We start from the raw sequence: 16,654 nt of genomic DNA on the forward strand, positions 1-16,654 counted from the left end.
GATAGACACTTAATACCTGAATGATTCTTGCAGTATCTTCACAAAGTGACTTCAGTACCTAGCTGTAGTTGAGAAGAAGAAGTGTTGTTCACTAAATTTTAATCAAGAACGAAGATAGTACAAATGTTATGTGACTATCTGTATGCTTTTAAAAAATTAAATTCCTTCTGGTTTTGTCTTTCTTTTTCACTGATTTTCTAATAAGGTGTTGGGAAAACAAGTTCTAGAGGAGAAGACGAACAGGCATGGTCTTTAGAACAGCACATTTAAACCTGTTTTGGTGAATTTTCACAGAGTGTGCACTCCAAACTCCTGGTCCTGAGTATTCCCATAGGAAAACTTAATTTCTGATGATACTTATGTGAATAGAAACATATCACATCACTTGTGACTACTCAAAACATCTCAGATTTTGCCTATAGAGGACTTAAACTGTTCACAGCTTTACCAATGATTACTTGCAGTGATCTTGTTTTAAGGCTTAATAGAGATAATTCTTTGTTTATTTATTTAGATTTCTAACCACAGTGCTGCATGGAAAAGCTGCTGTCTGGTGATTCCCCACTGTGGACAAAGTCTTTTTTGATGTCATTGCTTCTCAGAACAGAATTCCCCATCCTAAAATCACACACAAACTTCTTTCTTCACAGAGGTATGCAGCAGTAAAACGTATTTAATTTGAACTGGGGTTTGGTTTCCCAAGGGGTTCTAATCTCTCTAAGGAATAATGCTGTACTCTTATCATCATTTACCTCTCCTCCTATCTTTGTGTAATCTGCAAACTTTGTCAATCACCAGTCCATGTTTTCTCCCCAGTAGTTGATAAGATGTTAAATAGTAAATGGTCACAGCTTATCTTTGTGAGACTTTGATAGAAGCACACCATTAACAGAAATATTTGTGAGATCAGTTAAGTACTTTGAATCTACCCAAGGTGTGTCACAGGTACTTTTTATTGCTCTACTTCAGTAAATCTATTATGTACAAGACTGAGTGAAAAGCCTAACATAAATATGTCTACCATGTTGATGTGATTACCTTCAACAACCAAACTTGTCATCCTCCTGTACCATAACATTCAGAGGTTGTGAGGGTTCTGATTAGCAGATCTGCCATTTGACAGAGCCATATGTCAGCTCTTTCTCTGTGGTACAAAAGAAACAAAGACTACAAAGGCTACTTGGAGACCTCTGTTGCTACTGGCTGGCTTTAGGTATTGGGAGTTTTTTTGCCAGCTGTGATAATTCCTGGCATTTCTATTTATGCATGTTCAGCTGGCTAACAAATGGAATTCTATGTTTTCTTCTAGGGCTGAACTGTATTTGATCTAGACAACCTTTTTTTGATGGGTTCTCCAACATTAAGTGGTATGGTTTTTCCAAGACACCATATTTTCTTAATTTAATTTTCTTGCTCTCATTTTTTACAAATGAAAAAGAAAAGAAGAAAAAAATTGGAAATTTCTAGCTAGAATTTGTAGTGATATTCTATTTCAATCAGGGAAATGTGGAAATTTGGGAACAGAAACTGCAAACTGAGAGTAAACCAGAAATGTAACAGGACCATGAGTTCTAAATACATGTACTGTAGTCAGATACTTATTTTCTTTTAGTCCTCTTTCAAAACTTGACAATATTACTCAGCTTAACTTGAAACCAATCCATGCTTTATGTTCTTAAGGACAAGGTTTTAAGGTCCATAACATCTAAAGGTGTTTATTATTCTTTATTATTCTTTATTATTATTCAGTAAAGGACTGAATTTTCCTACTCAAGTCCTTATAAGATTTACAAAATTTCATAGTCCTTCACCTGGTAACTAGGGGGAAAATCTGAAAAGTGATATTCTTTGCAGTAATGCATGGTATTTGTGTTTAAACTGTGTACATAGTGCTGAAACATTGTGATAAATTGTGAAGCTTCACAATATCTGGCAGATTTCAGCAGCCCAGACTGGGGGATAAGAAAGAGGGAAGCGCACATTAGAGAGCTGAAGCTGCAGGGGAAGTTAAGCAGGCAGACTATAATTGCTCAAGGAGGGTCTTAACTAGGAGAAAGGAATTAACACCCATAGTCTTGTGAAAATTGCTTATGATCTGTAATGACATAAATTGGCATATTAGCTCGAGCTTCATTGGTGAGACAGCATTAACCAGTGGAGAGTGCCTTTTAAAACTGGCCCAAGATCTACTTCTGGTATCTGTTTTGGCTTTATTTTACAGCTTCTTGAAAGCCTGCAGAACATGTATGGAGACATAATTCTCATACAAAAATCCCTTCACATGTTGTCAGCTCCAGCTCTGGGGCTTTACATGGGAAAGGAGAACCTTTGCATTGTCTGGTAACACTCTGTGCAGCACCTGGATTTCCTGAATGTCTTAAACACTTAACTCTGTGTTTGTTGTGCTGTTGTTAGGTAATGAGTGGTGTCAAAATGAAACGTAAGATAATAAGGCTATATAGTGTTATCTCATCTCATGTGTTTATTATGTGCAATTAGTACCAAAAGAATGTGTTCATAATAGCAGCTTCAAAAAATGTTTAATGTATGTATTAAATAGTGTGAAATCAGTATACAAAAATCTTCCTTACAGAGAAAATACAAAGATAAAATCAAACAGGATTTGCAAGGGTGATAGAAAACTTTATTTTGTGGTGTTTTGAGTGATTCTGTGGGGAAAGCATAATTTTCTATTAAGTATTAGTATTCTGATTCAACAGTCATGGGTGCCAGTGTAAGAACCTTGACAGATGGATGGTAGATACATTATTGTATTATTCTCAGTTGGAAGTCTCCATAAGGGGCACTAAAAGAAAAGAGAGCAAGACATTTTCTAATATATCTTATGTATGTTAGGAAACAGAACTTGTGAATTGGTCATCCACATTCCATTTAGAATATGTTTTGTTTGATACTTTCTTTGCCATGTTTTACTTTTTATTTTCACAAGTCCTACATTTCTCTCCTTCAGCATTTCCCATTCTCATACATCCAGCCCAATCCCTTAAAACCCCATCAAAATCTTCACAGCTTATAATAGATCATTTACATATTCACAGATGATATCATACCATTGTCAGGAAAAAACAACCCAAACGATAGAATAAAATTCACTGGCTGAGGTAAATCAACACGTACCTTATAAACAATGCACAGAGTATTTTGAGGATCTATATATGTGTGTATGTATAAATGTATAAACATATTATGGGCACAAAAGTATTTATGAGTGTTATATAAATATAAATGTGCACCCACACACACACACACACAGAGGCATGCACACATCTATTTGTGTTTGACATTTGTTGTTCCACCTTCATCCTGGCCATTACCGTTCCAGTAATGGATCCTGTTGTGCACTGAAATTCCCATTGTGGTCCATTACCACTTCCTTCGTTGACAGCTCTATTGCTTCCCGAGCTATTGTGCTATGTATGACATTGATTGGAGACACTGGATACACATTAGCAACATCACAACACGCATAATAACAAGGTGTCGCTCTGCAGAGAGTATCAAGAACGGGCACAGTGCAGCGTAGCCCACCACACACTCCACTCCGTGGGCATCCTTCCTCCTGGGGCTTGCTCTCCAAGGTCAGCCTCAGATCAGAGCTGCCATGACCAAAGGTGGGACAGTTCCTGGCTGAGATGTCCCACCCTGACAGCCTCCCCTGCAGTGAACCCCAGTCCTGGGGACCTGCTGCCTTTCCAGCACCTTGGCTAGTTATCAACTTGATCTGTAGCAAATTGAAAGTTTTAAAATATTTTCTTCTCCTCATTTACTTGCTTTAGTAGAAAAGGAGATAACACCAGGTGCTCTCAAACAGGCAGCTCTCTTGTGGCAACATCCCCTGCCCATATTTTCTCTAAGCCAGCACCAGCTCTTTTGGTGATGGTTCTCTCTGGGGTCTGATCAAATGTCATTAAAATGAATGGGAAACGTTCTGTTGACATTAACCAACTTTGACTTATATCTTTAAAATCAGGAAGCAAGAGAATGATAGCTGCAATGCTAGAAATATATAGAAATCTTTGGAGTTCTGTAGTCCAAAACACACTAATCCTTACTCTTTTTGAGAGTGTACACGTATGAGCAGCATGAGGGGTATTGATCCCCTTCAGTTGCAGCTCTCCAGTGAACAGAGAAGGAGCAGCCCTCCCCAGACAGGAAAAATATTATATTAATAATCTAATTCAGCAATATGTGCTTTTGAGAGGCCACTATTAAAAGAAAACTATGATTTCTAAAAGCATTTTCTTGACTCTAGCTTCAACCAGAATTGCTTCTCAGAGAACTTGGAGAAAGCCTGTATCAATTAACAAATTAGGAAAAAAAAAATTAACCACTGGCAAGGATTCATAGTGTGAAAATGATAGTTATGTTCCCAATTACTATCTGTTTCTTGATTGAAGTAGAACAGAGAAAATCCATACTAACTCTTATCCCCACAGTTTTAACACTCTCACAACCTCAGCAACTTCAAAAATGGACAGGCTGCTCCAGGTGGGTAATATTTTCATCTCACTGTGTTTACCTTCATTCATGAATGCTGGAAATTCTTGTTCAGTGCAGATCCCAAGCTTTTTCCTGCCTTGTGTCTCCTATTTGTTCTTGCTCATTCCAGCTTTTACAGTCCACCAACCCAGGTGAACCGACTCAGCTGAAGACTTTGAAAGCCTTACAGTTCTCATTCCTGGCTAAACTACTTTGCTCTCTCCAAATTACAGATAGACAGCTCACCCTTTGGTATTCACAGTGCTCCAACATTTCTCATTTCAACTTTTCAACTATGAAAAAATGTGTTCTTGTCTTGTCTCACATTTTCTCTGCAACTCGGTGTCCAGAATGCCTGGTACAACTTTTCAGTTTCCAGAAAAGTCATGGGATAAAGAAGGACTGATGAAGGAAACTTTGGTTTTTTTCCTTCTATTCCAGAAATTACTTAAACTGCTCTGTTAAACCAGTATCCTATCCTCATTTTCTAGTAATTTATTAAAATAGTTTCAAAAGACATGCAAGAAACTGTGTGGAAACAAATCCTTCTCTCTTCCTTTTAGTCAATTCCTCATATATCTATTGAGCAGTGGATCACTGGTTATTGAAGTCTGTTCTCTAGTTAATTCCCAGAAGTTCTATGTTTGCAATAAAAAAAGACTTGGTAGAAGAATGTCTGATTTTTATACTGGTTGAAAGATACATCAGATATGTCTCTTGTATGAAATAAGTGCTGTAAAACAGACAAGTTTTGTTCTGTTCCTAGCATTTTTCCCAGGTACCTTTCCCGGTGTGAGATGTTAAACCTCAGCCATTGTGTTCCAGGGACAACGTGAGCTCAGTCTCCATTGCCATTTAACCTCACACTAAAATGCATGCAAACAGTGCTATTCCCAACACACAGCACTTTTCCACTGTGCCACGAATTGCAAATGTGCAGCTCTTTTCACAAAAGCAGCCACGCACAGGGCAGCTGGAAACCCGGGAGCAGCAGAGTGAGTTGCGCTCTATTCAGGCCAGTGGCAGCTTCCAGCAACCTCTCGGCTCCCAGCCCTGGAAGCCAGCCTCCACATGATTCACTGCTGCTTTTTCACTGCTCCCTCTTCCCCATCAGGGTCACAAGTGACTTACTTTTTCCAAATGCCATTCTGCTGCGTGCTTCTTCCTTAAATCACTTGGTAGGCTGATCAAAAAATAATGTGTTAGCCGTCGTTAAAGAAGTGCATTACAAACTGAGTGCGTATCGTGTTACATCTTTAGAATATTGTATCATACAACTACTTATGCTTGGAGTTTCTAAACATTGATTGTTTTTAAAAAAGCAGACTTTTTCTGTTAAGGAAGGTTTTTCAATTGAATACTAAAAAAAGAGTTGATGGAATTATTTTCTTAATCTAACAAAATACATCTGTATTTCATTGTTTAACATTCTCCCTGGGGACTGGAAGTCTTAAAAAAACCCCTCAGCAACAAACGAAAAAAATGAAAAAAAAAATAAATAAAAGTTTTGAAGGTATTTTGTTTTGAATGTATAATTTTTGTCAAAATTAGTAATACTCAAGCTGTTGAAATTTTTTGTTCTTAAAATCACTCAAATTATTAATTGTGAAGCTTGTGCACTGTTTGAAGCAGCGTACAATTGATATAAAATTTACAGCTGAAGTACAGAGTATTTCTAGAGGTTCGTTTTATGAAAATAATAAAAATAAATTAATATAAATGCAATTTTTATGACAGTGTCATGGCAAATTATGCAGCATCATCATTCAAACTGAATGATAAAGCAGGCTAGCCCATAGATCTGGAATGGTAAACCTAATTAATCCTAAAATAGGTGGTATTCCAATAAATGAAGTATTCAGAATTTAAAATGTAGTAGTAGAAATATTTAACTAAGAGGACGAGAGCCATTATTGAAATGATGTCATACAATCTGGGAGGCATTGTCATGTTCAGTAAATTAGCATGGCCTAACCACAGCAGAAAATTTCCTTGAGCTGCAATAAAGACTAAATGCTTTCAGACTCCCATGATCCTTTGTAGTCATCATTTTAAAGCGCTGCCTTAGTGAGCTAAACCTGTAAAGTTTTCTTTTGAGCGGCTGTGAGTTGATTAGATCTATTTCAGCCTAGTAGTGGTAATAGGCTCCTCTCTGTGAAACTGCTTAGCCTCTGCTCCCCTGGCAGCTGGAGAAACTGGAATTAATCAGGTCTGCTGGGGACTTCTTCAGCATCTCCGCAGGCCAGCGACTCTGGAATCATTTACTACAGAATCTTACTGTCAACTCTTTGTCATTTAGGCTTTTGATTATGCTTGCTTTCTTCAGAAAAAATGGAAATGGGTGACAGATTATCCTAATGCAGAATTTCACTAGTTACTTTTATAGGCATCTATTATCCTCCTTTGTACTGTCCATAAAAAGAATGTAGGTGTGTGCAAAGATTTTTAGGGGCAGAGATATGAAGAATATGCTATTGAAATTAACATATTTCTTCTAATTAAAGTATGTTTCTTTCTAATAAAGAGATCCTCCCCCCTGAAATGACTGCATATTGTTTTGTCACTAGCACAATATATGGATTTCCTTTCTTTTTTCTTAAAAATTGATAGCTGGGGAAAAAATTCTTGAATATCATTACTTACCATGCTACTGTTCAATAACACTGCTTTCTACTGAATAAACTGTAGATGCAGATTGTTTTTTTTTAAAACTGTATTAAATATGAGCCTTAGAATAAATGCATATTTACATAGACTGCTAACTACTCTGAGCTTCAGTGAACAGAAAGTAAACAGTCAACACTGAAAAAAAAGACAATTAAATCTGCCTTCTTTTCAGCATTTCATCCCACAGAAACAGGGTTCTATAGACTTAGTGTTCTGTAAATAGAGTCAATGGGCAGTCTGGTGCAGTCCTTAATGAAATCATCACCCCTTTCGACACTTAAAAATTTGGAGATTTATACTACAAACAGTTATTATAAAAACAAAATTCTGCGTGACATTCTGAGATACAGGCTTTTCATACATTGTATAGGAAAATCTTGGTAATGAAATGGATGAAAATTTGATCAAAGCAGATGATTTATAAGAATCTTTTGTTTGATAAATTTATATGCATTTAATAACATGAAAATGGATATGAGAATTTGTTTGACTACTGTCCAGTGCACTCTCTAAGGAGTCTGGCAAAAGATATTTTTCACAAAAAAATTAAGCAAACAAATTGTTCCTTTTTCCCTGTTTTTTTTTTTTTTTTTTTTTTTTTTTTGTTTTTTTTTTTTTTTGTTTTTTTGTTGGGTTTTTTTTTCCTGTTCAATTTTTTTCTAGAGAGTAGATTTAAACAGGTTACCTTAACAGGGTAAATATATTAAAATTTTATAACTATGTTTAACATTTAAAAAAAAAAATGGCATTAAAGGAAAAAAAAGTTTATATTGAATATTGAATGATTGCTAAAATCACAAAACTGTTCCATTATGAGCATTTCTGAACAATTCTGTAAACTGCAGAAGCAGGCAATAGCCTCCATTATTTTGCCTCCAAACAGAAGAAGCTGCTCTATGTTCGTTAGTAGCCTTGGTCACCGCAGGAAGTTTGTACTCTAGAACTATCCAAAACACACCTACACCCCATACACCACCTAGACTTCTCATTTGTTTTGTTTGCCTATATCTGGTTTACCAGTGAACTGGCATCAAAAAACAGTAGTCCAGTTTTCTTTTGCTGAAAAATAAACATGCTAGTTCACAGCCTGACCCCAGAAGTTGAGCCACAAGGTTTTGACACCTAATTTCTATCCACTAGATTTCTTCATCTAATTTTCTTCTGTATTGAAGGGCTCTGGCTAGAAGTCGTTAAAAATCTGAACCTCATTGCTAGGCTTCCAGGTTTGTTTTTTGTAGGGACTGACATCATTGTCACTTTGCCCTGTGCTGCCCTGCCTTGTTTGACACCTCACAGCCATGGCTGTTTGGCAGCCCCTTCCTTCCAGAGGAGCAGGTCAGTCCTCCAGAGATCAGCTTCTCATAAGGTGCCCCTTGCACCTACTCTGAGCCTCTTGCTATCAGGCAGTGATGAAAACCCCAGGCTTTTTCCCCTCATATTCCTGTGTCCTGGCTCTCTGTTCAGTGCAGTAGGGCCCATAAGGCTGGGGCAGTTTGGCATTGTCCCTTCCACAATGAAGGGTAGGGTTGGCAAAACTGATGTGACTCACTAACTGAGCCATTTAACAAAGAGCAGCATGTCACCCAGAAAGCATCAGATCCTGATGTTGCACAGAGCCTTCTTCACCCTTTCAGATACAAAACCCTCCAACTTAACCCACAAATAACAAAAAAACTTCCATGCGATTAACTTGTGGCTTTTTGTTGTCTAAATTGTGAGAGTTATAAAAAAAAATCTTGAGTTTTACTTGATAATAAATAATCCAAGTTTAAAAAATTACGGAGGATTAGACACACTGAATAGGTAGGGTTTATTCTGTTAATGCTCATGTTCATGTTCTCTTTCTTTATTGAAAACTTGCCCTTCTTTTATCCTTAGACTGCTATGGTCATTTGTCAATGACAATTTGTTGAGTTTGGATGCGTTCCTCTTCTCAAGAAAAGACTTCAGATTAGATCTGTACAAATACTGAGGCAGCTAACCTTGGGAAGTGTCCACTGACATCACCATTCTTAGCTAATTGCAGATGTTCAGGACTGAAGTGGTAAATATTTAACAAGGGGGGTTTCTCTCCCCTCAGTATGACTCCCAGGTACTTGAGACACTGCATTATTTTAAACAAGATGCAATGTATTTTAACCAAGATCTGTCAAACAGTGTGCTGCAGGTGTTCAAACTAGGTTTCAAATCCTATCAAAGCGTATTTGACAAATAAGTGCTATCAAGCTGATGCTTCCAAATGAAAAGCATTACAACTCCTTCTATCCTGCTAACAAGCTACCTCTCTGCCTTCTTTTCCATGCAACTTATTTTATAGCAAAGCTATACATTGCAATATAAACTGTTCAGGATAAAGCTGGTTTTAAAATCTGGTTACTGGAATTAGCTCTGTCTGTTATGGAATAATCTGACCGGGCACTGTTCAGAAAGGGAGAAGTGATTTTAAGTTTCAGAAGAGAGGGTTAGGTAAACCTATAGTGGTATACAGAAGTCTTTTCTGGCTGCTGCATTTTCTAATTTGATGTTATGTCTTTTAGTCTCTTCATCTTTTGCTACTGCTGCAAATTTCAAGGAACTGTATGTCCCCCTTTCTTCTGTGGCTTGGTCTTTCCAACCTGTTTTACCTTAAAATTTGAAACAAATCCTTTATTTTCTGTTTTATTGTTTCGGTGGTTTCAGAGCATTTGTGTCTTTTATTTACATTCCCACCAGAACTTCCTCTCCCATTTACTTTTGTCAGGGGCACTTCAGGGGATGACCAACTCTGAGTGACTTGCAAACCTCTCCTTTGTTTATCTTGATTTCTTGTCTATCACAGTCTTTTAGAGCCACTGAGTCTCCAGGAGGACAGAGGAAAACAAGAATACTGTACCTTGAGGAAAAAACCTAGGCATCATCCAGTGCTCAGGTTTTCACTATGGAGCTCTGTGCAGCATCAAACCCCATCTTTTATCTCCTGAAATTTCACTGTTATCATGCTAAAAACTCACAATTTCAATAACTCTCTTATCATAATTTTAAATAATATCATGCAGTCAAAAATGCTTCTCATTCTTTGGCCTCTTGAGCAACAGCAATAATTTTCCATTCTTTTTGTTCCTCTAGCATGTACATGGCCAATCATATAGCTCCTGCAAGTCTGGTGGTTGTGTTTTTGGTTTTTTTTAATTTATTTTTCCTTTTTTATTTTATTGGTAATTTTTGTTAAGTAGATAGAGTAGAAAAATAGAGACATTGGAGTTTCAAATTAAAAAGGAGTGATTAAGAAGGGTAAGACTTTTGAACTGAATTGCTCTAAATGAACTGGGAGAGGTGCAAATCAGTCATTACAAAAATTATATAATTTTAGGTCTTAGGTTAAGTTCTGTGAACTGCTTAATGTTATAATTGGCTGCTGCCAAAATCGTCAAGTTGAATGAAGCTCCAAGTTTAAAATGTCATAAACTCTCAGTATAAAGATTTATATAACACAGGTATCTGACCTACCACCACATGACAGGAGGTATTTGTTAAGTCTTATTTGACTCTTGCAAAGTGAAAAAGAAAAGAACTAGAGAAAGAAAACATACATCTTCTGGACAATATCAAAACATTATGAATCTAGTCTGATATCTGAGCAGTGAATTCAGAAAGCTGTGATAAACATAGTTGTTTCTTATTAAAAAATAAGATTTTATACTTCAAGTGGAAAATTTGTGTGTTTATTATGACAAATGAAGGTGGTTAATGTCAAATCTCAACAGTGAGTATTTAGTAAGACTTTAGTGGAACATTTCATAAACTAAATATACACTTTCTGAGGTTTTGCAGGCATTCAATGGCTCTAACCCATACACATCTTCCCTATTTTTTTACACCAATGACCAAAAACAAAGTTGCACTTAATTAGTCTGCATACCATAACATAGGGTCAGAATATGGTGCCATTTACTGGCCTAAATAAAACAGTGTTGCATGGGGTGTTGCAGTGAATTCAGGGGCACAGGATAGGGGTAGTAGAAACCACCTTGCAAAATTAATTACGAGGTAACCACTCCTACAAGGAAAGCCATATAGCTTGGTGATGTATACAAAAAGTCGCAACCAAACCCATGCAAACAGATGCAAGCAACATTCTTTGCTTATTTCATAGTTTTAAAAAAGGCTGTAAGTAGAGCACGTAGAAGATATACAGTATATCTAAATATCCTTCCATATTAACATGAGTAAAGAGGAAATTCTCATATCTGCCATCTGCATGCTTGCAGCTTTGCAATAGTGGAACTTGTATGAGACAACAAAGAAGTGGAATGAGGAAAGGTGGATAAAAGTTTTGAAGTTTAATGGCCAGTGTGATAGATGGGCATTTAAGGAAAAAAAAAAAAGGAAACAGCTAAGGAAGTTGAGGCTGCTGGAGGCTGCTGGGAGTTTTTCTCCTAGCCAATAACTGTCCATTTCTGAGAATTGACAGTAGATTTGACCATTGAAAAGTGAGATCAATCTATGAACACCACCCCCCCCCCCAAAAAAAAAGCTTTATTCCTTTTAAGGTTTAAGCCTGTTTTGCCCTTCTCCTAATCCATATCTCACAGCAAGAAAGGAGTAAGTTTTCTAGTGATTTTTTAGCTAATACTTTAAAACCACGACAGCCAGCGAAGCTGCCTACTCATCATGTACAATGATACCCAAGGTAATTATTTTATTGAGGACTGGTCCTGCCTTCAGTTCATAGTTAAATAGCTGAAGCTTCATATGGACCTAGGCAAAGAATATTTTTTCTTATTTCAAACAAACAATTTATAACAACTTATCAGGCTCCATTTCTCCACTCTTTTCCAGTAACATACTTACCTCTCAACTTATTTTTTCTGAATAACCAAGGCTCAGAGAATTAACAGATGCTATAACCAGGCAAATATGCATCTCTTCTGCAATTTGTGCAGCACTCAGATTCACTTACAGTTTTGTGGGGTTGAGAATATTGTCCTAATATAAAACTTATGATTTACCTAATGCCTGAGACCAGAGCAGGGTTAATGGGAAATGTCTGCTCCCTTCCTGCACCGAGTTGAGAGGTGGAAGATAATGTAGGGAAGTCCTTCAGGAGTCCCGGCTTGTAAGGCAGACAAAAAACCCCAAACCACCCCAGTACACAAGCCTGCCAAAGCCTTTCTGTTTGCTTTCAGGTGTAAGAAGCCAGAAATATTTTGATAGGATGGAGAGTTCTGACGACTGGCATGCAAATGTTCATAACAACTGTCCCACTTTGCTCCAGTTCCTGTTTATTACTTCTTATTCTTTTCAGTATCAGCAAATCCCTTCAAGGCTTCTGTTATTATTGAAGAGGAGCCCACCTGGGAATGTTTAGGTCCTTTAGTAATAGCCTTAGGCCCAGATCTAATGTCTACTGAAAAAGGATTCACTGCTTAAAGGAAATACTGATGACAATTCGTTAGGGCATCATAAAAAAATCTGTTTCAACTTAGAAAAAAGGCTCCTAGATATATGAACAAATATTGTAGGTTAACACTTACTGTGTACAGTGTGTACAGACTGCAGGATACACATAGAGATGTCCTGTAGTCCAATCTTCCTTTAAATGTTTGCTAAGCCCTAAAAAAAATAAAAAAAAAAAAAAAAAAAGGAAAAAGAAAAGGAGTCCATAATGTTTTAAACCGTAATATAAATCTACTGATCTGCTATTAATACAGTTCCTGTGCTGTCTGAGGTTTGAGACACACATGTGTAATTCTTTAATGGCATTCTGTGTGTTATCTGGAAGGTCTCTCATTGCTGCTGCAATGCAAACCAGACTACACCCAGGCGAACAAAGGAAATTTAACTTTCATAAGTTGGTTTTAAAAATGCATTTACTTTGACTGCATTGAAAGAATCTAAAAAAAGATGAAAAGCATCTTTAGCATGCCCAAAACATCTGGTTTCATATTTTGAGACCAAAAGGAAATTGCATGAAGACTAAAATCTTGTTTTGATTTATATTATTATTGGAGGGCTGAGAAGCTGCCAGTCATAAAATAAAATTTTATGATGATAAATAAATAAGGAAAACAATCTGACAAAACATGTTGTGGAACAAAGCTCCATTTCAAGTTTAATTAACTGATAACAATGTTTATGATAGAAGAACTGTGCCACCAATTATACAGCTAGTAAATGCATGCTACCAAAGCAAAGACTGGCCCATAAAAGCCTGGCTAAAAAGGTTTCTCCTGCAGGAAAATACTTCCAAACACAAAAGAGAAGGTATTCTCCGTGCAGTAAATCATGCAGCAATTAAGACCCTCTTTGAAGATGTTTATTAGTCTTTATAGATTGTATGACAATTGCTCTGCTTCAATTGCACATTGTAAATTGCACAATAGGAGTAGCTCCTGCTTTCTAATATACCTACTGATGGTGCCTGGAGAAGCTGACAGTTTAGAAATTGTTACAGGAAAGATATATCTGTGGGGAGACAAGTGAAAAATAAATGTTTTCAGTTCTGCAGCACTTTGCCTTTTCCCAAAACCTTGTATGCAATCGTAACAAAGTGTTCCAGCAAGAAGATTATTTTAGAAACATGAAGATCAGCTGCGTTCTGCAGGGAGCAGTGATCCTTAATCATACATGTAAGAGTTCAGCCGCTTTTCTGGTAACAGAGGCTTGCATTGAAAATTGCTACATACTTCCAGTCCTTGTGGTTTAAAGACACTGGGATCACAGCCATGCTATGCAGTACAAATCTTTAACTTTCAGTTTATGCTATACTATAATTTGCCAGTTACTGTATAAAATGCAACATACAAAATACAAGATTTTGTATTACAGATATTATGAATCACTTGCTAAAATAATGCTGACATTTCTGTGGATATGTTAAAAAACTTGGCTCCTATTCTGAGACTACTCCTTTTTCAACTTCTGTAATAACAAACCACATTTAAGAAGCCCTGAATTCAGCTATCTGAAGGAACAGTACATTAACTATTCTGATCACATGCCTTATCACAGCTTTTCACCCCATTAACTGTAACTGAGCAGTGAACTGTTGGCCAGACTACAACCCCAGTACAAGTCCTGCTTGTCCCTTCCTATCTCCCTTCCCGCCTGCTGTTCAGCTTAAAACCACAACTCTGTCAGAAAACAAATAAACAAAACCTCCCATTCAAATTGTGTGTTAAAAAACATAGGAAGGAAATCATCCAAATATTTCCCAAAAGAAAACATATAGTGGCATTTGTATATATTGACAGCAAAGGTTTTCAAACTGAATGGAAAGATCTCCTTTGTCAAAGTCAATGCTTAGCAACACAGTAAACATTCAAAGGAAATCTAAAAAGTTGATGTAAAAAACTTCTAAGATTTTAGAATACATACATTTACTGCAAGGCAGAGAAAAAAAAATCAAAAACATTCTGAAGAGTGTTTGCTGCTTTAGTAACAAACCCAAAATACTTGGAATTTATATTTCCCTAACTTCTTTGTTGATACACATGCAATAATTTTTCCCTTGTCTGCATTTTTCTATTCTTTCTTTACCTGTCTTGTTTCCTCTCCTATTCTGCTTGAAATATGATAGTCTTCTCTGTCCTCTAGTTTGGGGCTGGTTTTTACTTCTTAGGTGTGTGTAAAGCTCACGCTTTTTTCCACCACTTAAAATGAAACTGGGGAAGCTATGCTTTTTGTGGTTTCTTCTAAATACACGTGCAAGCAACTTAACATCCTCTCTCCAGTCCTGAAGGGAATTACTTCTGGCATGTTTCGATTCATTATCTTGAATCTTAATCAGCTGATGAAAAAAAAATTAGTTTCATCAGCTGATGAAGGCCCAGAGTAATGAGTCAAAACATCCTGATCAAGACTCCCAGCTGCACTGAATGGGATGCTACAAGTTATGCTAACCCTCACTGCATTCTTACAATTAATTAATAAATTTCCCTCTTCTCTGAACCCATCAGAAATAAACAACTACAGGATATTAGATCATATGAAAGATTATTGTCTCCTTCAGTCATTTGGTGTCTTACTCCTGTAAATCTCCAGAACAGGTTGTGCAAATCTTAATGTGTTTAACTTCTTTGAAACAAAGTGAGAAAGGATGTTGTTGACTTTGAAATGCAATCCAGTCATTGCAATGGCCATGAGGATCTTTAAAATATATTAATACTATAATTGTCTGAAACTTCTTAGTAAAGGTTATGGTTTCAGGCATCACATTTTCCAACAGGAAAACAAGGAGAGAAAATATTTTCATCCCCAAACAGGTTTGCATATAAGGCATACATAAGTAAAATGAGAACATGTACCTGCTAAAACAGAAAGGTAAAAATAAATTGCACACAAAATTTTAAGAAATGTACAAAAAAAAGAAATTAAAAAAGAAGGGCAAATACTTTTGAACATTCTATTATAATAACTGTAGGTGTTCGATATAAATATAATAAATAAACCAGTTTAACACAACTATTTGTCTTTAAATCAGCTGTTCTTTCAAGCTGGTACACAAATATTGGGAGAAAAGAGCCGATAGCTCTCAGATCCCTTTTGATTCCTTGATGCTACCCTGTGTCCAAATAGCCATGTTGCTCCCTCCTTTCTCTTGGAGTCACAGCTATATGGCAATTGGCACAGTAATCACACCATACAGTTATCCCTGCATTAGTGACCTCCAGACTGCATTACTGCAACTCAGACCTAGAAATTAAGCCATACGGCCTGAAAAAGCTCCACATGAGGGAAAATATGACAGAATATCTGCTTAACAAAGCAAATTGCCACATTTATCCACTTCAAGGTCTCCATCTTGATATTTAAACCACTCAATGTGATATAAAATCTCTGTGCCTCTGCCTACAGGATCACTATGGCTATGATGTTCTTATCACTTTGAAACCGTGAAACTGATGGAGAGAAGGAGGAAATATAAAGTAGAATACTCAGAATCTTTACAGAAGCCACATCAAAACTTCAAGTTTCATATCCTGGTGACAAAAGCTATTAGAAACTGCTGATGTACCTCAGAAGCCATGGCCCTGTGCAAAACACATCTTTGACTTGTCTTTCCCTTCACCCACACAAATGTGAATCAAACTGTTTTCCCTCTAATCTAAACTCTAAAGTAAGAAAATGTTATTGTTATTTTCATGATGATGAATAAGAAGAGTGGAAGAAAGGAGGACGTGTTGATCACATAGATCTCATCTGGGGTGACATTAGGAGAAGTTAAACAAAATTAAAATGAATTTCACAATTTCATGAATAAACCCTGCATGTTGATGCATGGCCTTATGTGAAAAACTTTGCTTAGTTCTCTGTAACTTCTCCACTATGTTCCATTAATGATCTTTTTCTAAACAACATCATGTTCTAGCCAAATTTTCATTATCCTCCATTTGACCACTACCATACTCAAACGAAGAGACAGAAAAATATAATGCAAAGCACAGAGGAAACTCCACTTAAAAAGCCTAGAAATCTCAAGCACTGTAAAAATGCAGCACTTGATTGT

At 36.7% G+C, this 16,654-nt stretch overlaps 1 protein-coding gene across 1 annotated transcript; it reads right to left on the reverse strand.

Annotated features, from left to right (window-relative positions):
- Positions 1-2,524: 2,524 nt before the first annotated feature.
- Positions 2,525-16,174, reverse strand: LOC147654039 (uncharacterized). The gene is made up of 5 exons (XM_086879743.1): positions 16,163-16,174; positions 14,686-14,935; positions 12,681-12,759; positions 5,632-5,683; positions 2,525-2,806 (listed from the first exon to the last, which is right to left on the reverse strand). Exons 1-5 carry the CDS (start codon positions 16,172-16,174, stop codon positions 2,714-2,716), a joined length of 486 nt encoding a protein of 161 aa, XP_086735869.1. The 3' UTR covers positions 2,525-2,713.
- Positions 16,175-16,654: the final 480 nt, after the last annotated feature.

This window comes from Cyanistes caeruleus, chromosome 3 (genome assembly GCF_971803275.1).
Source record: "Cyanistes caeruleus chromosome 3, bCyaCae1.hap1.1, whole genome shotgun sequence".
In the NCBI taxonomy this organism is placed as follows: domain Eukaryota; kingdom Metazoa; phylum Chordata; class Aves; order Passeriformes; family Paridae; genus Cyanistes; species Cyanistes caeruleus.